The sequence below is a fragment of the Mastigoproctus giganteus genome, chromosome 7 (assembly GCF_048544385.1).
Source record: "Mastigoproctus giganteus isolate SK-2022 chromosome 7, ASM4854438v1, whole genome shotgun sequence".
Lineage (NCBI taxonomy): Eukaryota > Metazoa > Arthropoda > Arachnida > Uropygi > Thelyphonidae > Mastigoproctus > Mastigoproctus giganteus.
In genome coordinates this window covers 80,548,079-80,562,157 of record NC_143581.1, presented here as the reverse complement: position 1 = coordinate 80,562,157, position 14,079 = coordinate 80,548,079, and the positions used below count along the sequence as shown (strand labels likewise).

Genomic DNA, 14,079 nt, shown 5'->3' with positions numbered 1-14,079 from the left:
ATTTAAGGAACTGGTAGCAGATTTTCGAGAAGTTGAAGCTGATTGAGCAGGACAAGGTTTCTCAAAATGGAAAATGGAATGCAATGTGCTATTATCGGCAAAACTATGGATAGGATTGCCAGTCAATGGAAGAAGGTTATTAATATACAAGAGGAAAAGAGTGGGGGAAAGAACTGAACCTTGGGGGACACCGGCATTAGTGGAGAAGTTAGAAGACAGAGAGCCAACCCATCACCCTCAGTGAGCGATCAGAGAGAAAACTGGATAACCAATTACTAAAAGCAGTTGGCAAACCATAAGATGGAAGCTTGTTTAGAAGACCTTTATGCCAAACACGATCAAAAGCCTTTGAGATGTCAAGAGCAACTACTTGCGTTTCACCGAACTTTTCCATTGAATTAGTCCATAAATGTGGGAAGCATTCAAGGAATTAATCGTGGAAGATACTAAAAGTTTCATACCTATTAAGAAATATTGTTCAAGGTTTAGGCCTAAATGGTTATCAAATGAACTAATGAGACTTGTGACAGAGAAGAAAAATGCATGGGATGCATATAAATTATCAAGCGACCGACTGAGAAGCCTATGGCAGATACAAGCTAGTCTGTAATCGAGTCACAAAGAAGGCTAGCCAGGCGAAGGCAGATTACGAGAAATCTTTGGCAAAGGTTGCTAAGAAAAACAACAAAGAGTTCTTTACTTATGTAAACTCTAGAAGGAAGGGGATGAATCTGATTGGTCCACTTGATATCGATGGTTTGACTGTTGATGATCCTGCTCAGATAGCAAACAAACTGAATGAGTATTTTGCATCTACATTCACACATGAGTTAAGGTTTGGAAATGGCAGAAGATTATCAAACTGTAGCAGGGTGCTTAATGATTTTGTAATAACTGAGAGAAAAGTGGAGAAGAAATTGTTGAAATTAAACATAAGAAAGGCACCTGGGGTGCATGGGATCTATCCAGTTATATTAGAGGCAGCAAAGCAACTAAGCAAACCCTTAGCCATAATTATTAGAGCATCCTTGGACTCAGGGGAGGTCCCCACGGACTGGAGAGGTGGAAATGTATTCCCAATTCACAAAGGGCATCAAAGGGTGACACGAGTAATTACAGACCAGTTAGTTTAACTTCTGTTCCGGGTAAAATAATGGAGTCACTAGTTAAAGATGCATTGCAGGATCATCTAGACAAGACTGCAGCAATAATTCAGACACAGCATGGGTTTGTTAAGGGAAAGTCTTGTCTGACAAATTTGATAGGATATTACGATGTGGTTACAAAGGAACTGGATGCAAAAAATAATTTTGATATCATATATTTGGATTTCAGGAAAGCTTTTGACACTGTTGTGCACGGAAGACTATTGTACATATTGGAGCAGAATGGTATTAAGGGTAAGTTGCTACAATGGATAAAAGGTTGGTTGAGTGGGAGAAATACAGAGGGCAGTAATCAATGGGTGCTGCTCTTCGTGGACAAATGTTATTAGTGGAGTCCCACAGGGTTCGGTGTTGGGTCCACTGTTGTTTTGTAATCAATGATATTGATGAAGGTATATATCAAGCTTAGTGTCGAAGTTTGCAGATGATACAAAGGTTGACAGGGTTGTTAATGACAGTAATGACAGTTTGCTACTACAACAGGATCTAGATAATTTGGGCAGATGGGCTAAGAAGTGGCAACTGAAGTAACCTTGACAAATGCAAAGTACTGCATATGGGTAGAAGTAACCCCAGAGAAACGTACCAACTGTGTGGTACTACACTTAAGGTGGTAGAAAATGAAAAAGACCTGGGAGTAATTGTGCAGTCAGATATGAAGTTTTCTGAGCAATGCAGACAGGCTGCCAGGGCAGGTCATGGGGTTTTGTCAATGATATATAGGAATTTTGCTAGCAAGGAAAAAGAAGTGATTGTCCCTCTGTATAAGGCAATGGTCAGACCATGCCTTGAGTACTGTGTACAGGTCAGGAGGCCTCATTTTAGGAAGGATGTAGATTTGCTTGAGTGTGTACAGAGAAGGGATCCTCTTACCAAGAGAGGCTTAAGTTCTGCAAATTGCAGTGGCTGGAGACTAGGCACCTGTGCAGTGATCTGATTGAGGTGTATAAGTCCTTGAATGGGTTGAGCATGCTGAATTCTGAAGGGATTCTTCCACTTGTTCAGATTAAGAACCTAAGGGGCCATAAATTTAAATTAAGAAAAGACAGAAGTAGAATAGATGTGCGGAAATTTGCCTTTAGTCAGTGGGTGGTTAACTGCCAGAACAAAATTCCATCTGTCATTGTGGAAGTTGATAGGTTAAATAAATTTAAGGAGGAATTGGACAGAGATTTGGAGGGAATGGTGTGATTTTTTTTTTTTTTTTTTTGGCTGATGCTGCATAAGGTCATACATTTGCTTTCTTGCATCACATGCCACTACTACTTTCAGCCTATCATTGGTGCAAAAAAGTGTAAATTGAAACTAATCAGACCACAATCTCTTTTCCGCTGTTACACAGTCCTATCTTATAAGTGATGGTACCACTAATTCTAATTTTTAATTGTTCAATCTTTTAATTTTTACAGTCAAGTCTTTCGATTTTTTACAGAAGGAAGTGGCTTTTGTATAGAAACAAACTAACAATGTCCAGCCTCTTCAACTTCTGCCACATAGTTTGTTTATAAATGGGTCATTCTTTGGCTAAACTAAATTTTTCAATCATTTACTGCACATACCTTTATTCTGACATGCAATTCACTTTAAATTCCTGCAGTGTCATTCTTAGTGTACTGACTTTCTGTCACATTTCTTTCTATCTTAGAGTTACATTTTCCTTTTGTTTTCTACTCATTGTATACTTTTAAGAAAGTTGCTTTCAATGCACCAATGATTTTGTTTTCCTAAATATAGCTCCTGCTAAATGTACTCCAACAATAACACCTTCCTGAAAATCAGAAAGAGTGCCTGTCTTCCCAATGACTGGACAGATTAAGAAATCCCAGGAAAGCATACTTACCAACCACAAAACTTGTGATCATACTATATGACAATTTATATTTGCCTATTGTACATACCCCAATTGCAAAAGGTTTCAAATTTTTTGGCCAATGAGTGTATTAAGGATAGTAAAATTACAATATTTATAAATAGAACTACTGAATTTATAAATTCACAAAACTGCACATTATATAATCTTGATCAGTTGGTTGCCTTACTGTTAGTTCAAATGTTCATTAAAGCTGAGTGTCTTAAACAAATGTTCCTTAAAGCTGAGACTGTTTTAAACAAACATTCTTTAAGGCTGAGAATGTTTTCAGTTATACAATGACTTTTGACTGCAAAAAATATTTATGTGGTTTCTGAACAGCTAATTTTCTGATGTCTTTCCTCTACAAGCATAAACAGATAAATACACTTTAAAAATGCATAATAATATAACTAAAAAAAGAAACACGAGTCATACCTAAAAATTGTGTATATATTGTTAAAGGCAAGAGCAGCTCCTTGTCTTTTGGATGAACTCGGATGTTGGCTATAATTATATATGATTTTCAGAAGATGTTTTACACTGGCTGGAACATTCCCTGGTGCCTAGATATACATATATAAATACTTGAATTCGGATAAAGTGTTTTGTGAAAAATTAAAAATTTTATTCACATAACAATTATATATTCAGAGATCCATCACTGGATTATGATCACCCCATCCATAACAGACTTTGCCTTATAGCTTGCAGTATAAAAAGCCAAATAGCTTCATATGATAGAGTAGTGGTAATTTGCATCAATCATGCAAATCAAAGTGATAAAGCAGCAGTTAGAAGATGTTGTAAAGTTATCAGAGTTTCAAAAGTGCATGATTGTGAGTGTTTGTGTGTGTCAGGTGCTTCCATATTGGAAATAGCACATCTTGTAGGTTGCTCACAGCCAAGTGTTGTTAAGGTGTATAAAGAATGGGTCAAACCAACTCCTGACAACAAAACTGTAAAAGATTACACAAGATGGATGTTTGTGGTGAGCGAAGGGTGCAACATATTGTACAGGCTCAATGGTTGGTCGGCACCTCCGTAGCCAGGTAGGCAGGAGCGGCAGTGCGTAGCACACGCATCTTGATTAGATTGGGGTTCGAGCCCGTGAGTCACCAAATATGGAGGATGTGGAAAGGTCAGGGAATGACCACCGCATATCCCTGGAGCAATATGGCCTTAGTTGCTAATGCTCCTAAAAACCAAATATCAACAAACAATGGTTGGTCACTGTACAACAGTTGATATCATAATACAATAGGAGAATGCCAAAATAAAAAGAATATCACAAATGATGATGTGCTACACATTCAGATGTATGGGGTTCCACAGTAGAAAACCCAAGAAACCTTCTCACTGTTGATCATAGTCACGGTGAATGCTGTGGTGTCAAACAACAAGCTTGTTGGACACGAGATGACTGGAAACAAGTGTGCTGGTCGAATGTCCAAATACCTGGTGTAATACACTGATGAACACCTTCATGTGTGGCACAAGCAACACAAGTCCATGGACCTATTGTTCATGGTGCCTAACCAGGTGCATCTGGACCATGCTTCACTGGTGAGGTTTACTGGCAAATCTTAGGAGACCATGTGCACCCTGTCATTTTGCATTTTTTTCCACACAGAAACAGGATCTTTCAAGATGATAATTGAATCCAAATGAACACCCGTGGGATGTTTTAAAACAGAAGTAAAGCATCAATGGGACACACAGCCATCACCATCCCTACAAACATCTTCAAACATCTTGTGGAATCAATTATTAATAGAATAGCTGATGTTACCCATGCAAATGGTGGCCCAACATGGTATTAGATTGGTGGTCATAATTCAATGATCACTGAGCGTAGATATTAAATGAAGTTATAAACAGATAAAAGAAATTATTCCTTCTTGTAATATTAAACTGCATTCATAAGGAGAAAATAAAGTTGATTTTTACCTTTGATGAAGACTGCCTGATAGACCATTTCATAAATTCTTGTAAACAACAAGCACTGAAATCTCTAAGAGATGCATCTTTAGGATCAATAATTCCATTCTGTGGGAAAAAGTTCATCATCACAGAGTAATAAAGTATATAAATATACATATACAGGCCATTTCATAATATGTAAGTCACATACTTTCAGGAACATGAAAACAATGAAAAAAGTTTATATAAACATGTGTCCCATTCTGCAAGGTCATAAGATTATAGCAGTTTTAATTTATCAAAAACAGCTATAAAGTCTACAATGGTAAAAAAATATATATATAATAAAATAATAAATAAGAATAAGCAGTAAAACAATAAAATTTAAAATTTTTATTGTTGCTAGATACATGTTCTTATTCTTATTTATTTTTTTATTATGTCTGTATCACTGAACTATTATATAATTATTTATATATTAATCATTATATTATTAATATATAATTAGGAGGGTGATTCAATAAAGAATCACCCTGACCTAGCTGCAGTGGTGCTAACCTGTTGATTCTTGGCACAGGTTTTAGTCCTTCTCTACAAATAGCCACCGTACAGATTTACACATTTTTCACATCGATGGATGGGGCTATGGATACTGTTTTTGTAGAAGTGGTGAGGTTGGTCTTTGCACTCTGTTGCAGAAATAAGTGTCTCGTTGTCAGGGAAGTGGGTCCCCCAAAGAAATGATTTGAGGGAAGGAAACAAAAGAAGTCTGATGATACAAGATCGGGTGAATAGGCTGGATGGGGCAATATTTCATATCCACAACTGGTCGCTTGTGTTGTTGCAATTTCAGAAGTTGAACTGGGGCACTGTATTGAAGCATTCTCATACCATGCTTCATACCTACATGTTTTGATTTTCTCCTGTGATTTTGTAAGTTGGCATAATAGGAACCTGTAATTGTTCTACCTTTCGGCAGGTAATCAATCATTATTATGCCTTTCTCATCTCAAAACGCTGTCAGAAAGAACTTTCCTGCTGTCACTTGGACCTTTGCCTTCGGGGGGGGGGGGGGGGGGGGGGAACATGATGTCGCCATTCCATGGACTGCTTTTTTCAGGGTCATCCAACTTTCATCCTAAGTGATTAGATGAGAGAAAAAGTCTTCATTTTTTTGGCACAGGGCTAAAAACTTTTGTGATTTCTGTTGTCGATCAGCCTTCTAGAAACCAGTCAATAATCGGGGAATCCATCTTGCACTCAATTTCTGTAAATGGAGTTGGTCATGAAGGACTGTTTCAACAGATTAACAGAATCCAGGATTAACAACACCACTTTTCTGATCATGCTGTCATCAATGGCTGAATGGGGACGACCTGGAATGGGCTCAGATTCTACCGATGTCCGACCACATCTAAACTGTCTATGCCAGTGCTTCACAATGCCATAGGATGGTGCTTCATCCTTATATGCAGCAGTCACCTCCTCGTGGATTTCTTTATGAGATTTCCCCTTCAAGAACAGATACCAGATTACAGCTCTGCCTTCAACTTTGTCCACGATGCTACTTCGTCACACGTTCAGCTCTGTAAGAGAAAAACAAATTAAGCATACACTCTGTACCTTTGGTACAGAGTGTATGCTGTATATGTATGCTGCTACAGACAAAATATGATTCTGCGATATGTGGAAGTAGGTGAGGGCGATTTTTTATTGAACCACCCTTGTATCATTAAACTCCAGGGCCGCTTACGTGTCCCGATGATCCGAAGAGCAAAGTCAGCAGTAGCTTAACTACTGGTAGGGCCTCCCAAGTTGGACAGGTATAATGCGAGGTTTTTTTTTATTTTTTTTAAATTTTGGAATTGTAAATAGAATGATCAGTTGAAATATGTACTATCATTGTAGTTTATGGAAGGACAAAGGGTAGGAGCCAGACTAAGAGAGATACCCCGGCCCTCCAGGTTGGGGGTTGCTGCAATGGGCTAGCTCCTCGTTCAGTGTAAAAAATACAAAAATGCTAAACGACCTACAAGTGAAAATGAAAATGGACTGAACTTTCGGGAACGACTCGGCAAACGGAAAAGGACTATAATTTTGGGATGCTGGAATATTCAAGGCCTTTCAACTAAAAAAACTTTCTTTCGGATGAACTGCAAAAATTCAAGTTAGACATCGTCGTGTTATCAGAGACAAAGAAAAAGGGATGTGAAGAGGAAATAATGGGAGAATACTACCATTTTTGGAGTGGGGTTGATAAGAGTGAAAGAGCAAGAGCAGGAGTTTCTATTACTGTTAAAAAGAAATTGAGACACAACATCAAAAACTGGCAATATATTAATGAAAGAATGATCATACGAAATTTTTAGAAATCTTCAAGTACCGTGTTAATAGACTAGAAAAGAATAGCGAAAGCTTAAAAAGCGGTACTCACCTGGTACGATTCTGCCATTTCCATCATTAAACTAAAATCCAGCTACAGAATACTTCAATATGAAGCTCTAGTTATCAAATGGTACAAGCACCACTCTAACCTCAAAATTCTAAACTCCCCTTCAATCTTTCCCCAATTTGGAACCTCTCGAGATTAAATTTCCCACATGTCAAAAAAGGCATCACGAGAGTATAATTTTTTATTCTTAAAATACCATGCACGTTCTCTCCCCACACATTGCCAACTGAAGACGTTCTCTAACTAACGAAAGTCCTCATAAAGACTATTGGCTTCACCGGATTCACTTACATAGTTTTTAATTATTCTTCTTTCTTTTATTTCGATGACAACCAAGGATTGGATGTGTACACTTCTGTTTCCTTGCGCCCATTTAACTCAGTCAACTTTTACCTACTTCCCTCCCTTTTAATTTTTCAATTTAACAATTCAACTTAAACATTAACCACGCTACCTAAGTAAACCATCGCAGATTAATTTCAAGGTGAGTACCGCTTTTGAAAGAATGATCTCATTGGAACTGAAAATGTACGGGGGAGAAATATGTATTCTGGGAATATATGCCCCAACTAATGACACCGCCGATACCTTGATGAATTTTGGATGAATAGGATGAATTTTGGGAGGATCTGAGAGAACTAATAGAAAAAATTCCTAAGAACAAAGAGATATTTCTAATGGGAGATTTCAATGCAAGAGTAGGAACTGAACAAAATAGCAAAGTTATTGGAAGATTTGGAGAGAAAGAGAGGATTGACAACGGAGATAGACTATGCAATCTTTGTGAACAGTTTGACTTGAGAATAAACAACACATTTTTCCAACACAAGGATATCCATAAATATACTTGGTCACAGGAGACAAGACAAATTAGATCAGTTATAGATTACATTATTTCAAAACATTCAGGGACATATGTATTGAAAGATGTCAGAGTTTATAGAGGAGCTGAATGTGGATCTGACCATTTTTTTGTTAAAACAACACTAAGGTGGAACTGGATTAAGAAAATATGTGTGGACAACCAACAATTCAGGGAAGGAGAAATGCTACAAGTGGATCAATTTAACATTGACCTACTCCAGGACAACAGCATTAGAAACAAATTCACCCAGAGACTGGATGCTGCAATTAACATAGAGATAAAAGGTAATACTGAAGAAATCTACAAATATTTAAAAAATACTGTTAAAAAAATAGCTCATGAAATCCTAGGCAAAAAGAAGAGCCAAGGCCCAAAAAAGACCTGGATTACAGAGAAAGTAAGAGCTGCTGTAGAGGAAAAGAAACTTGCATATCAGAAATGGCTGGGTGATAGGAATCGGTTGGTAGTAGAAGCGAAGAATGGGAAAGGAAATGTGCAACTATTAATAGCAAATTGGGCTTCAAGCAATCAGTGGAATCGTGGAAGGTCCTTAAAGACTTGAGAAAACAGAATAAACACAATGCTGGTTTGCAATTAATACCTTTGAAAGACTGGATGGAGTACTGTGAAGGACTTTTAAAAGAAGACCGGGAAGAGTTCAAGACGATGGAGAATTTTGGTGTAGAAGACGCTGGCTTAAAAGTTTCTGTTAGGGAAGTGGAACTCCTGCTAAAGGAAGGAAGGAATGGCAAATCACCTGGACCTGGAGGAGTTTGCATGGAACTTCTGAAATATGGAGGAAGAAGAGTGGCTGTTCTGATACAAAAACTGTTAAATGGTATACTGAGAGGAGAAGAAATACCGAAAGAAATGATAACAGGATATATTACATCAATTTATAAGAAGGGCGATCGGAAAAGCTGTTCAAATTACAGAGGAATGTACGTCCTGAACCCGCTGTTAAAGATCCTTGGAAAATGGATCAGGAACCATTTAGAAGCCCAAATCGAGGTATCAGAAGAACAAAGTGGTTTTTCAGCTGGGAGGTCATATATAGATCATATCTCAACAGTACAACAGATCCTGAAAAAATGCCAATCAAAAGGAAAAAAAATCTTTATGATTTTCATTGACCTTGAAAAGGCATATGACAGTGTTCCAAGAAAACTCTTATGGGAAGCACTGAAAGAGGCAAATATTGATGGACAATTGATTAACATTATTAAGGCAATTTACAGGAATAATAGATGCAGAATTAAAGTGGGATCAGCTTTGTCATCTGAATTCCACACTTCAAAAGGCTTATTACAAGGTTGTTGCATGTCACCAACACTTTTCAAAATTTATATCGATATCTGCCTAAGATCCTGGTCAAAAAAAATGTAATAAAATGGGATTGTCGATTAATAAGAACACCTATATTCACAATTTACTTTTTGCAGATAATCAGGTGGTGATAGCACAAGACTTAGAAGATGCAAAGTATGCATGTCGTCAACTGTTTGAGGAATACAAACAGTGGGGTCTAAAAATCAATTTTAGCAAGACTGAAATGTTGTCTTCAGGACCAGGATACGTTCTAAATATTGCAGGTTTTAAAATCAAACAAATCGATAAATTCAAATATTTGGGATCATTCTTACAAAGTGATGGATCAATAAGAGAATCACAGACGGCAGAAAGGCTAAAGGCATGTTAAACTCTGTTCGGTGGAGCAAAAATATCCTAAATAAAACAAAGAAACTTATATTTCAAACGATTGTACAAAGTCTTCTATTGTATGGAGCGGAAACCTGGACATTGAATAGGCGAGCAGAAAACAAATTGCTCTCCACAGAAATGGATTTTTGGAAATGCTAAGCAGGAACTTCTAGAAGAGACAGAAAATGGAATGAAGACATAAGGGAAAAAATGGAAGTGAAAAAGACTATTATTGACACCACCAAAGAAAAGTATCTAACGTGATATGGACATGTAAAACAGATGCAAGAAAACAGATATCCAAAGGCTATCCTGGAATGGATACCTCCTGGAAGGAGAAGAGGAAGACCTAGGAGGACATGGATGGATGGAGTACGGGAGTGCATGACAGCCCGAGGCTTAACCGACCTTGAACTGCACTTTATGGTGGGAAAAAATTCCTAACAAGAAATAACTTCTAGGCTGAGGAAACACTCCTCTTCAAGAAGAATGGAGCATAAGTAGGACTGTATTAATGGTGGAAAATAACATTGGATCGTCAACATTGTATGATACTAAACATTCAAAGCACACCCTTTTAGAATTTACTGCATGCTCAGAACAAACAAAAAGATAGCTGATAGAAAACGTTTATGCAAGCCAAAATTAGAAAACTTAGGATAAAGTGCTGCATGAGTGGTTTTTATTAAAACGATAGGTATTGTTTTAATAAAAACGGAGGGTATGGCTATATCAGGGTCAATGTTTATTGCCAAAGCAAAAGAATTTAAAGGAAAAATGGGCATTGATACAACAATTGCTTTTACTGATTTAAGGTTAACTAAATTTAAGATAAGCCACGGAATTAGAAAATTAGACAAAGACTAAGAAAAACAGTCTGCTGACACGGAGTTGGCAGCAACAGCACCCTCTGCATCTAAAGCAGACATATTCGAAGGGGATCAGATAGAATAGAAATTTTTTCCCTTTTTTTATGTTTATATATTAAAGTACATTTATGTTTTTATACTAAAGTGCATTTATGTTTTTTATGTTTATATACTAAAGCATGTTTGTTTTTTTTATGTTTACATAATAAACTTAGAAGATAAACTTAGAATACACAATGTTTATATTTTTCATGTTTACATAAAACACAATGTTTATATTTTTTATGTGCAGTTAATAAAATTGCATTCTTAATCTCTCTATTTCTTATTTAGCCTCATTGTTTCTGCATTAAATATATTAAAAATAAAACTCTCTCGATAGCGGAAAAATCAAACTAACAGTACCTTCAAACCCAGAAGGTCCTGTTATTCTTAAAGTCTACTCTATAACTTCTCATTGCACTCTCTAAATGCCAGAGTAGCAATGCTTTGAATCTTATTTTAACTGATAAAGTTTATCAATGGTTTGGATGTGCCATATCTAGTTCCACTGTGCAAGGCACGTTGCTTATATGATGAGATTATTACAGTCAGGGACTGGAATAGGGAGGGTTAAATCTAAAGTTAACAGATATTCAGCAGCTTTATCAGCCAGTTCATTCTCCTTTATCTCTGAATGTGCTGAAATCCAATGAAAGGTCACAAATTGATGTTTTTCACAAGATCGAGAAAAATTAGGCAGATGGACTAAGAAATAGCAATTGAAGTTTAAAACTGACAAATGCATGTTATACTGCATATGGATAGCAGTAATCCAGAATAACATATCAACTGTGTAGTATACTGGAAAATGTAAAAATGATCAGACCACATCTTATATATGGGTCTGGAGGCCTCATTTTAGGCAGGATGTACAGCTGATGGAAGGGGGTATGGAAAAGGGCAACAAGGTTGGTGAGGGGAACAAAGGGGGCGTGCTTCACAAAAAATGCTTGAGGTCTGCAAAAAAATTGCAGAATAAGGAGACAAGGCACCTGTAAGATGATCTCACAGAGGTGTTTAAAGCTTTGAATGGCTTCAGCAAACTCAATGCTGATAGGATTCTTCCTCTTGCCGAGATTACGCACATGAGAGGTATAAATTCAAATTGAAGAAGGATAGTTGCACAACAGATGTGCAAAAGCTTGCCTTCAGCAAATAGGTGGGTGGTTGATTGCTGGAACAAGCTTCTATCCATTGTTATGGAAGTGAATAGTTTGAAAAAATTCAAGGACTAAACAAACTACTGCAGGGGACAGATAGGCAAAATGTGTTTTTCTTGAATCATTTTCCATTATTAATATTAATACTAATTATTTACAAGAGCATGCCCCTGAGTTGGTTTAAAACAGAGTGAACCTTACAGGACAGATTTTGACTTGCCATAATTGGCTGAGAGAGTCAGTGTAAACTATATATTTTGAAGGTTGGTAAAGATTCAGAATTTTGAAAGCTAATTTACTTACATATATTTTTAAAAGCTAATTTATTTACATTTATTTTCAAAAGCTAATTTAATTACATTTATTTTCAAAGGCTAATTTAATTACATTTATTTTCAAAGGCTAATTTAATTAGCATTTAGCATTAGTAGAGGCACATGATGCAAGAAAGCAAGCTTATGCAGCATCAGCCGAAAAAAAACTCTCCAATTTCACCCCTCCGTTCGTTCCGAATACCTGTCCATCCCAGCCTTAAATTTATTTAGGCTATCAACTTCTTCCACAACAAAGGATTGGGAAGGAGCAGCAGTGCGTAGCACACGATTCTTGATTAGACAGGGGTTCGAGCCCGTCACCGCCAAATATGGAGGATGCGGAAAGGTCAGGAATAACCACCGCATATCCCGGAGCAATATGGCCTTTAGTTGCTAATGCTCCTTAAAAAAAAAAAAAAAAACAAAGGATGAAAGTCTGTTCCACCTACCAACTACCCACTGGCTAAAGGCAAACTTCCGCACATCTATCCAACATCTGTCTTTCCTCAATTTGAATTTATGCCCTCTCGGGTGACTATTCTGAGCAAGAGGAAGAATCCCATCAGCATTCAGCATACTCAAACCATTCAAGACTTTAATACACCTCAATCAGATCACCTCGCAGGAGCCTAGTCTCCAGACATGGTAATTTGCAAAATTTAGCCTTTCTTCGTAAGAAAAACCCTATGTTCGATTCACTAATCTTGTTGCCCTTCTCTGTACTCATTCCAACAGCTCTACATCCTTCTTAAAATGAGGCCTCCAGACCAGCATACAGTAATCAAGGTGTCGCCAGACCATTGCCTTATACAAGTGGATAATCAAATCCTTATCCCTGCTAGAAAAATTCGTGTATTTCATTTACAAGACAGCATGAGCTACTCTTGCAGACCGTCTGCACTGCTCAGAAAACTTCATATCTGCCTGCACAATTACTCCCAGGTCCTTTTCGTTCTCTACCACTGTCAGTGTAGTACAACAGAGCTGATACATTACTCTGGGGTTACTGCTTCCCATATGTAGTACTTTACATTTGTTAATGTTAAACTTCATTTTCCACGTCTCAGCCCATCTGCTCAACTTTTCTAGATCCTGTTGCAGTAGCATACTGTCATTAGTGTCCTTAACAACCCTGCCAACCTTCGTATCGTCTGCAAACTTGGACACTAAGCTTGATGTACCATCATCAATATCATTTATAAATACAGAAAACAACAATGGACCCAACACTGAACCCCGAGGGACTCCACTAATAATATTAGTCCACGATGAGCAGTGACCATTGATTACCACTCTGTCTTCTCCCACTCAACCATCCCTTTATCCATAGCAGCAATTTGTCTCCAATGCTGCACTGCTCTAATTTGTTCAGCAGTCTTCCATGTGCAACAGTATCAAAAGCCTTTCTAAGGTCCAAATATATGACATCAAAGTTATTCCCTGCATCCAGTTCCTTTGTGACCACATCATAGTATCCAATCAAATTGGTCAGGCAAGACGTTCCCTTAACAAAACCATGCTGTGTCCAAGCTATAACTGGTGTTGTCTATACAATCCTGCAGTGCTCCTTTTACTAGTGACTCCATTAATTTTCCTGGAACAGAAGTTAAAACTAACAAGTCTATAATTACTTGTGTTGCCCTTTGATCTCCTTTGTGAATTGGGGTCACATTTGCACATCTCCAGTCCATGGGTACTTCCCCCGAGTCCAACGAAGCTCTCATGGCTTAAGGTTTGC

General features: G+C 37.4%; 1 protein-coding gene across 1 annotated transcript in view; it reads right to left on the bottom strand.

The window, feature by feature from the left end:
* Positions 1–14,079, bottom strand: part of LOC150083025 (DNA-dependent protein kinase catalytic subunit-like) — a 266,817-nt gene that overhangs the window by 62,532 nt on the left and 190,206 nt on the right. The window contains exons 13-14 of the mRNA XM_090378358.1: positions 4,966–5,064; positions 3,454–3,581 (exon numbers count right to left, since the gene is read on the bottom strand). Of these exons, the coding sequence (XP_090234484.1) occupies positions 3,454–3,581; positions 4,966–5,064 (227 nt within the window). The remainder of the gene's footprint in view (positions 1–3,453; positions 3,582–4,965; positions 5,065–14,079) is intronic.